This window comes from Anomalospiza imberbis, chromosome 22 (assembly GCF_031753505.1).
Source record: "Anomalospiza imberbis isolate Cuckoo-Finch-1a 21T00152 chromosome 22, ASM3175350v1, whole genome shotgun sequence".
NCBI classification, from domain to species: domain Eukaryota; kingdom Metazoa; phylum Chordata; class Aves; order Passeriformes; family Viduidae; genus Anomalospiza; species Anomalospiza imberbis.
In genome coordinates this window covers 5454923-5465088 of record NC_089702.1, presented here as the reverse complement: position 1 = coordinate 5465088, position 10166 = coordinate 5454923, and the positions used below count along the sequence as shown (strand labels likewise).

The window sequence follows — 10166 nt, the reverse complement described above, 5'->3', positions numbered from 1 at the left end:
GCTCCCAACTCCCCAGAGGAGAATTTGGGTTTATTTGTTGAGTTTTGGGCGTTTTTCAATTTTTTTTTGTCTCTCCAATGCAGTCTCTTTGGGACGAAGGGGCAGAAACTTCGTGGTTGGGAAGAAAGAGAGGAGGGGAAGGAGGAGAGGGGAGAAAACTGATTTTAGAAGGAGAAAAAAGGGAGGGGGAAAGAGAGAAAAAAAAAGGAAAATGAAGAAAGAAAAACAAAGAGAAAAAAAGGAAAATGAAGAAAGAAAAACAGAGAGAAAAAAATTGATTAAAAAAAAGAAAGAAAAAAGGAAAAAATTGAAAAAATATTTTTAAAAAGGGGGAGAAAAGGGAAAGAGAAGAGGGGAAGGAGGAGAGGGAAGAAAACTGAAAAAGAAAATGGAAAAATAAAATAAAGAAAGAAAAGCAAGGAGAAAAAGGAAAAAAGGGAAAAAAGGATTTAAAACAGGGAAAAAGGGGAAAGAGAGGAGGGGGAAGAAAATTGATAAAGAAAATGAAAAAATTGAAGAAAAGGGGGAAAAAAGAGAAAAAACCCAAAGAAAAACAAAGAATAAAAAGAGAAAATAAGGGAAAAATAGAAAAAAAATTAAAGAAAGGGAGGGGAAGGGGGAAAGAGAGGGGACAAAAAGAATATAAACCAAGAAAAACGAAGAAAAATAAGAAAAAATATAAACAAGGAAAAATGAAAAAAAAATTAAAAATGGGGGGAAAGGAGGGGGGGAAAAGGAGGAAAAAAAAAGAAAAAAAAGAGGGGGGAAAAAAAAGAGGAGGAAAAAAAAGAAAGAAAAAGGGGTTGGTGGAGAAAATCCAGTTGGTCTGGAAGAAACTGAGGCTCATTTATTAAAGGAGCGCGGCTGTCGGGGTAATAGCAGACATAAGGTCCATCCTTTGTACGGGAGAGTAAACATGACAAATGGGGCCGAGCTCGGCGTGATTAAAGATGAAACAAGGATCCATCTCAGCCAAATCCCCCCAAAAAAAATTCCCTTTCCAGCCTCCTCTTCCCGGCTTTGTGCTGAGCGGAGCCTCGCGGTGTCCCCACCGCAAATGTCCTGTCCCCGCGGTTAAAATGGGGGTAAAAATGATAAAAAATCAAATTATTGGGTGGAATATCCAGTATCTGCCTGTCCCCACGATTAAAATTGGCAAAAAATGATGAAAATTCAAATTATTGGCTGGAAGAACCAGCATGCCCCTGTCCTCGTGGTTAAAATTTGTGAAAAATGAGCAAAATTCAAATTGTTGGGTGAAATAACCAGTACCCGCCTGTCCCCATGATTAAAATTGGCAAAAAATGATAAAAATTCAAATTATTGGGTGGAATAACCAGCATACGCCTGTCCTCGTGCTTAAAATCTGTGAAAAATGAGCAAAATTCAAATTATTGGGTGGAATAACCAGCATACGCCTGTCCTCGTGCTTAAAATTTGTGAAAAATTATCAAAATTCAAATTATTGGGTGGAATAACCAGCATCTGCCTGTCCCCATGATTAAAATTGGCAAAAAATGATAAAAAATTCTGATTATTGTGTGGAATAACCAGTACCCATCTGCCCCCGTGGTTAAAATTGGCGTAAAAATGATAAAAATTCAAATTATTAGTTGTAAGTAATGAGCACCTTGCCTGTCCCCACCGCTCAAACCAGCATAGAAATTATCAAAATTCAAATTATTGGGTGGAATAACCAGCATCTGCCTGTCCCCGTGGTTGAAATTGGTGTAGAAATGATCAAAATTCCAATTATTGGCCAGAAATAACGAGCACCCCGTCTGACCCCATGGTCAAAATCAGCATTAAAAATGATAAAAATTCAAATTATTAGGCATAAATAACGAGCGCCCCCTCTCTCCCTGCGGTTCGGATCAGCGTTACAAATGACCAAAATTCCAATTATTGGACAGAAATAACCGGCACGCGCCCGTCCCCGCCGCTCAGATCAGGGTAAAAAGTTATAAAAATGAAAATTATCGCGTTTCCCTCCCTGCACGCGCACGAGTTCACACCCCAAACACACACACGCGTCCATCGGGGCGGTTATAGGGCGGCAGCTGGTCCGTGGGATCGCGTTTGGGATCCTCCGTGTGGGATTTGAGTTTGGGATCCTCCATGAGGGATCTGCGTTTGGGATCCTTGAGGCATCTGCGTATGGGATCCTCCTTGTGGGATTTGAGTTTGGGATCCTGACCCTTGAGGGATCTGCGTTTGGGATCCTTGAGAGATCTGGGTTTGGGATCCTCCTCCTTGTGCGGTTTGCGTTTGGGATCCTCCTCCTTGAGGGATCTGGGTTTAGGATCCTCCTGGTGGGATCTACCTTTGGGATCCTCTTCCTTGTAGGATCTGCGGTTGGAATCCTTCTCCTATGGAATTTGCATTTGGGATCTTTCTCCTTGAGAGATCTGGGTTTGGGATCCTCCTCCTTGTGCGGTTTGCGTTTGGGATCCTCCTCCTTGAGGGATCTGGGTTTGGGATTCTCCTTGTGAGATCTGCGTTGGGGATCCTCCTGGTGGGATCTACCTTTGGGATACTCTTCCTTGTAGGATCTGCAGTTGGAATCCTCCGAGTGGGATTTGAGTTTGGAATCCTCCTCCTTGTGGGATCTGGGTTTGGGATCCTCCTCCACGTAGGATGTGACTTTTGGATCCTTCTCCTTGAGGGTTTGAGTTTGGGATCCTCCTTGTGAGATCTGCCCAAGGATCCTCCTCCTCGTGGGATCCTCTTCCTTGTAGGATTTGCCTTTGGGATCCTCCTTGTGGGATTTGAATTTGGGTACCTCTTCCTTGTAGGATCTGCCTTTGGTATCCTCCTCCTCATGGGATCCTCCTCCTTGTGGGATCTGCCTTTGGGATCCTCCTTGTGGGATTTGCCTTCAGGATCGTCCTTGTGGGATTTGAGCTTGGGATCCTCTTCCTTGTAGGATCTGCCTTTGGGATGCTCTTCCTTGTGGGATCTGCCTTTGGGATCCGCCTTGTGGAATGTGACTTTGGGATCCTCCTCCCTATGGGACCTGCAGGGATCTGGAGGAGGAGTTGACCTGGTCTTGGCGTTGGGTAACAAAGAGCAGCCCCGCCTTTCCCGGCAGTTCAAATAATCATTAAAAAGTGATAAAAGTTTAAATTATCCCGTGTTTCCCTCTCTGCACTCGCACGGGTTCACACACACGCATCCATCAGGGCGGTTATAGGGCAGAGGCCGGTCCATGGGATCAACTTTGGGATGTTCCTTGTGGGATCTGAGTTTAGGATCCATGTGGGATCTGCCTTTGGGATCCTCCTCCTTTTGGGATGTGACTTTGGGATCTGCCTCCTTGTGGGATCTGCCTTTGGGATCCTCCTCCTTTTGGAATGTGACTTTGGGATCCTCCTCCTTGTGGGATATGACTTTGGGATCTGCCTCCTTGTGGGATCTGCCTTTGGGATCCTCCTCCTTTTGGAATGTGACTTTGGGATCCTCCTCCTTTTGGGACCTGCAGGGATCTGGAGGAGGAGTTGACCTGGTCTTGGCGTTGGGTAACAAAGAGCAGCCCTGCCTTTCCCGGCAGTTCAAATAATCATTAAAAAGTGATAAAAGTTTAAATTATCCCATGTTTCCCTCTCTGCACTCGCACGAGTTCATACACACGCATCCATCGGGGCGGTTATAGGGCGGAGGCTGGTCCATGGGATCGACTTTGGGATGTTCCTTGTGGGATCTGAGTTTGGGATCCATGTGGGATCTGCCTTTGGGATCCTCCTCCTTTTGGGATGTGACTTTGGGATCCTTGTTGAGGGATTTGAGCTTGGGATCCTCCTCCTTGTGGGATTTGCGTTTGTGATCCCTGCTGTAGGATCTGCGGTTGAGATCCTCCTTGTGGGATCTGTGTTTGGGATCCTCCTCCCTGTGCGATGTGACTTTGGGATCCACCCTGTGGGACCTGCAGGGATCTGGAGGAGGAGTTGACCTGGTCTTGGTGCTGGGTAATGAAGAGCAGCCCCGCCTTTCCCCGCGGTTCAAATAATCATTAAAAAATGATGAAAATTAAAATTATCCCGTGTTTCCCTCTCTGCACTCGCACGAGTTCACACACACACGTCCATCGGGGCGGTTATAGGGCCGCAGCCGGTCCATGGGATCGACTTTGGGATGTTCCTTGTGGGATCTGAGTTTGGGATCCTTGTGAGGTCTGCCTTTGGGATCCTTGTGGGATGTGACTTTGGGATCCCCCTCCTTGTGGGATTTGCATTTGGGATCCTCCCTGTAGGATCTGCAGCTGGGACCCTCCTCCCTGTAGGATCTGCGGTTGGGATCCTCCTTGCGCCATCTGCGTTTGGGATCCTCCTTGTGGGGCCTGCAGGGAGCCGGAGGAGGAGGAGGAGGCGGCAGAGGAGGAGGAGGAGGAGGAGGAGGAGGAGCCGGACCTGATCTTGGTGTTGGGTAACTTGTGATCCTTCTTCCACTTCATGCGGCGGTTCTGGAACCAGATCTTGATCTGGCGCTCGCTGAGGCCCAGCGCGTGCGCGATCTCCACGCGGCGCCGGCGCGTCAGGTAGCGGTTGTAGTGGAACTCCTTCTCCAGCTCCAGCACCTGCTGCCGCGTGTACGCCGTGCGGGAGCGCTTCGGTTCCCCTCCGCAGAAATTGGGGTTCACTGGGGGGGGGGCAGAAGGGGGAGAGGGAGGGGGGAAAAATAACAAAAAGAGGGGGAAAAGATGTGAAAACGTTAAAAAAAAGGGGGGGGGGGGAAGTATAGGGAAATATAAAAAAATGGGGGGGTATGGGAGAATACAAAAAAAAAGGGGGGGAAAGATGTGGAAATATCAAAAAATGGGAGGATATGGGGAAATACCAAAAAAAAAAGGGGGAAAGATGTGGAAATATCAAAAAATGGGAGGATATGGGGAAATACCAAAAAAAAAAGGGGGAAAGATGTGGAAATATCAAAAAATGGGAGGATATGGGGAAATACCAAAAAAAAAAAAGGGGAAAGATGTGGAAATATCAAAAAATGGTGGGGATACGTGGGGATACACAAAAATATGTGAAAGTACAAAAAAAAATGGGGGGGAAAAGAGGTGGAAATACACAAAAAAGGAGGAATATGTGGAAATATAAAAATAAGGGGTGAAAATACATCAAAAAAAAGGGGGAAATAGGTGGAAGTACAAAAAAATGGGGAGAAATATGCGGAATTACAAAAAAAAGGGGGGGTGTGAAAAGATGGGGGAAAAAAGGGAAAAGATGTGAAAACACACACAAAAAGGGGGTTAAAGATGTGAAAGTACAAAAAAAAGGGGAGAAAAAGAAAGGGAAAAAAGATATGAAAGCACACAAGAAAGGGGAAAATATGTGAAAATAAATAAAAAAAAGAAGGAAAAAAGATGTGAAAACACAGAAAAAACGGGGAAAATGTGAAAACACACTCAAAAAAGGAAAAAGATGTGAAAACACAAAAAGGGGGAAAAATGTGAAAACACACACAAAAAAGGGAAAAAGACGTGAAAACACACAAAAAAGGGTAAAACGAGAGGAAAACGCCAAAAAAATTTTAAAAAAGAGGGGTTGACACACACAAAAAAGGGAAAAATGTAAGGGGAAAACAAATAAAAAGAGGAGAAAAAAAAAGAAAAGCAGAATTACCGAGCTGTTTCCTTAATGGGTTCTTTCCCCCCCTCAAGAAATCACAAAAAAAAAAAAAAAAAAAAAAAAAAAAAAAAAAAAAAACAACGCGTCACACATTCTTTGGAAGGGGGGTTTTGTTTAAAAAAAAAAAGTAAATAAAAAGGGAAAGTTTGTAAAAATCCCCCCAGGAGCGATGTGGAAATCTCCACCTCATGGCTGGACGTGGATTCCTGACTAAAGGTTTTTCCCAGACGCGTTTTCCGAGCCCTCTGAGTGTGGAAATTCGCATTTTTGCACTCGCAGCTCTGCGAGAGCAGCGCGGAATTATCCCCAAAAGTTCCCCCTGCACGCTGGAAAACAGGCGAGAACGGGAGCTGCGATTTGTTAAATATCTCCCTTTCAAGTAGTAAAAAAAAAAAAAAAAGGGAAAAAAAAAGAGAAAAAAAGGAGGGAAAAAAAATAATAAGAAAAGAGGGAAAAAGGGGGGTTAAAAAGGGAGGGGGAAAAAGGGGGGGAAGAGGGAAAAAGGGGGGGGAAAAGGGGGAGAAAGGGAGAAAAAAAGGGAGGGAGAAAAAGAGGGAAAAAAGGGAGGAGTAAAGGAGAAAAAAAACGAGGAAAAAAAAGGAGTTAAAAAAAGAGAGAAAAAAAAAAAAAAGAGAGGGCATGGGAGGGGAAAATTGTAAAACTTTACTCAATCCGCCACTTAAATACAAATTACCAAAACATAAAACTTCACTTAGGAAGATTCGACAGCCGTAGGGGAAAAAAAAAAGTTAAAAAAAAAAAAAAAAAGGAAAAGTAGCCTGCAAGAAACTGGAGGAGGATGGTAACAGAGACTTCAAAGGCACATGGCCAAGCAGAGCAATAAAAATTTATGGAGGATGTAATTATAGCGCTCCGCAAACGGGCGCTCGTAAATCTCCGCGGAACGCTCCTTTTACAAGAAGATTCCTCCAAGACTCCGAGGTGCTACTCCGGGCAGAAAGCGAAGCCGCTTTTCCCCTCACTTACCCGTGCTTACATGGACTTTTTTCATCCAGGGGTAAACCACGGGCTCCGCGCCGCCGGGGCTCTGCTTGGCCGCGCTTTGGCTGCACGAGGGCGGCGGGCTGGGGGTGCCCGCCTGGGGCTCGGCCAGGCGGCTCCGCAGGCCGGCCGGAGGATGGACGTGACCCCGGGGGGACAGCGGAGCGCCGGGCTGCCCGGAGCTCTGGCAGGACGGGTAGAGCTGCTCCTTGCAGGCGGCCCGCGGCTCGTACACGGCTTCATGGTGGAAAGCGTTCTCCCGCTGCCTCTGGCTGCCGTAGTATTCCGGCGAGTGATTGGGAAGGTAATCGCTGTGGGAATATTCTTCACAGGGTGGGAACTTGGGGTCCACATAGTTGGAGTTGATCAGGAACGAGCTCATGGCCATTAATTTCTTAGAATTGCAAGCGCGCGGGGGGGGGGGAGGAAATTATATATCTATCTATATATCTATATATATGTATCGCCCTCTCTCCCTCTCTCTCTCTTTCTCTCCTTAAAATTTATTCCTGTGCCCCCCAACCCCCCCGCCTCCCTTTCCTCGTTTTCCTGTTTGGTGGAACCCTCCTACTTACTGTCAAGTGAACAAAGTTGAGTCCATGTGACAGCGCGGGCCAATGGCGAGGGCCACGGCGAGCCCCGGATAAGGAAACCTGCCCAGCCCGGGCTCTCCCGGGGCCCCCCAGCATCCCCGGGGAGGCGGCCGGGGGGCGTCCGCTCCCCTCCGGCCACCTCCGGGGCCACCTCCGGCCCCTCCGGCGGCCCCGGGCTCGGCAGCGCCCCGCGGGCGAGCAGCGACACCCCCGGGCTGGCCCACACCCCTCGGGGGTGTGTCCTTGCCTCGGGGACACGCGGGGAGGGCGGTGGGGACAGCGAACCCCCCCCTCAGAAAGCCGACAAAAAGAGAATAATTAGAAGGCGAGGTAAAAATGGTTTTTCAGGGGGTTCGCGAACCCTCACCCCCCAACGAGCGCAGCTGAGCCGCGGTCGCCACCCCCCGAGCTCGGGTCGCCACCCCCCGAGCGGGGGCTGCGGCTAAAGGTGATGCGGGAGCCTGGCAGAGATGGATAGGGCTGCCCGGGGATCGATAAGGAATCCATCAGCTAATTCGGGGTACCGGCCATCCCAAATCCCGGTCCGCCCGCTCGGGGACGGGAGAAGGAGCCCGTCCTCCGAGCCAGAGCCCGGCACTCGATGAACAATTACAAAAGCCAATTAGCCCCAGTCCTAATGCATCTTCGCCTCGCCCTTCTCGCCATAAAGGCGCTGTGAAAGCCACGGCGAGCCGGCCGCCTTTGAAATCCCCCATGGAATCCCCCAAACCCTCCGGGCAGACCCCAAACGCGCCGGGAGCTGCAGGGAGGAAAGCGGCGGCGTCAAGAATTTGTATTTCTTTTTGAATCCTCGTCAGCGCCGAGACCACACAAATTAAAGCAAAGGCGGGCGAGCCCCGCTCTGAAATCTCAGCAAGAACGCCCGCGACCCCCTCGCCCCCTCCCCAAATCCCCCAAACCCCAAGTTCCCTCTTGCAGCTCCGGTTTTATCTCGGAGCCGTGACAAAGTTTTATCGCAGCAGCGCCGGAGTTGAGCTGAGGTCAAATCCAAAGGATTTCTTTGGAGCCCTAAAGCGATTTTCTGCTTAAACCCTCCTTTCCACCCTTCTATTTTTTGATTTTTTAGGGTTTTTTTTTTTGGGGGGGGGGGTTTAACGGCGCCTGGGTTTGTAGTGTTTGTGTCAACTACATATTCCCCTAGATACGAATTTGTGACCCAACTTCCTTTACACAAATTCGGATCTACAGGGTACATATAGAAGACAGTTGCGTCCTCCTCGGTCTCAGATCTTCTCCTACCGCCACAATTCTCTTCTGGGGCACAGTTTTGGGGTTTTGAGAACCCGGGGCTTCGCCTCAGGCTCGGAAAATTCCCCCTGGGCAGTGGGGAAAGGCGATTCATGAAAGCAGCGAGGCTCCAGAGCTCACAGGAGAGGAAAATCGGGATTTTCCCACCTTTCTCTCCACACCTTGGACGTTTTTTTGGGGGTGTAAAAATCAGTTCCTGGGGTGAAGGTGGCGCGCAGCGAGACGCGAACCCAGAATTCCGCCTTTGAAAAGAGAAATCCCCCCCCAAGCTCCGTCCCCACCCCGCCCTGAAAGTCCCGTCGTGATTTTCTGGTGGGCAGCGCAAAGATTTCACCCATTTTTCGTTCTTGGAGGTCACCCAAGGTTTGGGTTTAGCCGGGCGTGTGCGGGGAAATTATTTTTAAAAAATAGAAAAAAGGGAAAAAAAAAAAAAAAGAGAAAGAAACAGATGAAAAGAAATAGAGAATGTAAGGGCAGATGGGACGACAGGTTTTTTTTTAATGACAGGCAATTCTTTTTACAACCCGAGAAAAAGATCAAAGGCGTTTCATTTCCGAAAAAAGGGATATAAAGCAATAAAATATTCATACTGTCTAGGTAATGAACCTTCATTCGGAACTAATGAGGGTAGCATCATGTTGAGATTTCGTTTAAAATTACAGTTGCCCAAGAGATTAAAAGTAGAGACGTAGAGCAGCCTCCCATTCTTTCCTTTTTTTTTTCTTTTTTTCCCCCTCTCTCTCTCTTTTTTTTTTTTTTTTTTTTTTTTTTTTTTTTTTTTTTTTTGTATTTCAAAAGGCAGAACATTTTCAGGTCAAGTATCTCCTGAATTAATTGCATTTAAATGCCGCAGCCGAGAGGGCATCAGGGAAAAGCTGCGTTTAAAATTCCTCTCAGTATATTCGGCAGATTCCGAGAACTCCCGCATTTTCCCTTAAAACAAAAAAAAAAAATCAGAATTTCTGGCCAATAATAAAATCCCCGAATTCTCCCCGTTCTGGATTTCTCAGGCACTTTGAGGTGAATAATCGCTTTTCCTGCTTAAAAACTCCCAGCTAAAGCCAGAATAAACGAGCGGCGCTTTAAGAAACAAACCAAGGGCATCGAGGAAAACCCCAAAATCCTTTCAGACGCCGTTTACAAACCCCACATTTCCAGCAGAAGCAGCGAAATCTTTTTGCACCGAGCAGAATTTCCCACCTCCCGCAGCAGCAGCACCTCAAAATCTACCTTTTCCTCTAAAACCTGCCATAAAAGCGCGGAGCCAAACCTACAACGCGGGCACGGCTGCCATAAAATAACAGAACCCACCCCGTTACGGCTCCTTTTAATTTTAATTTTTTTTTAATCCCCTCTTTATCTCTTTTAGAGTTTATTCCTCCTCCCCGACCCCTCCTCAGTGATTTATTTTATTCCATTTTCTCCCGCCCCAGCACTAGGAACAACCAGGCCTTATTCTCTATTTTTAACCCCCTCCCACATCCCTTTAAAAAAAAAAAAAAGTGTTTTTTTTTTTCCGCTCCGCGGTGACACCACAGGGCCGGGGTTTGCCAACCAGCACCCCTAGCGTCTACCAGAATTTATTTTCCCCCCACCACACCTCCAAGAAATCTCCCCTCTGATCCCAAATTTTCACCCTTCCCTCACCTTTGGGATCCCGCGGAATTTTCTC

At 47.4% G+C, this 10166-nt stretch overlaps 1 protein-coding gene across 1 annotated transcript; it reads right to left on the bottom strand.

Annotated features, from left to right (window-relative positions):
- Window positions 1–3646: 3646 nt before the first annotated feature.
- Window positions 3647–7337, bottom strand: HOXB4 (homeobox B4). Its single transcript, XM_068211982.1, has 4 exons — window positions 7208–7337; window positions 6618–7026; window positions 4380–4635; window positions 3647–3707 (listed from the first exon to the last, which is right to left on the bottom strand). Exons 1-4 carry the CDS (start codon window positions 7319–7321, stop codon window positions 3647–3649), a joined length of 840 nt encoding a protein of 279 aa, XP_068068083.1. The 5' UTR covers window positions 7322–7337.
- Window positions 7338–10166: the final 2829 nt, after the last annotated feature.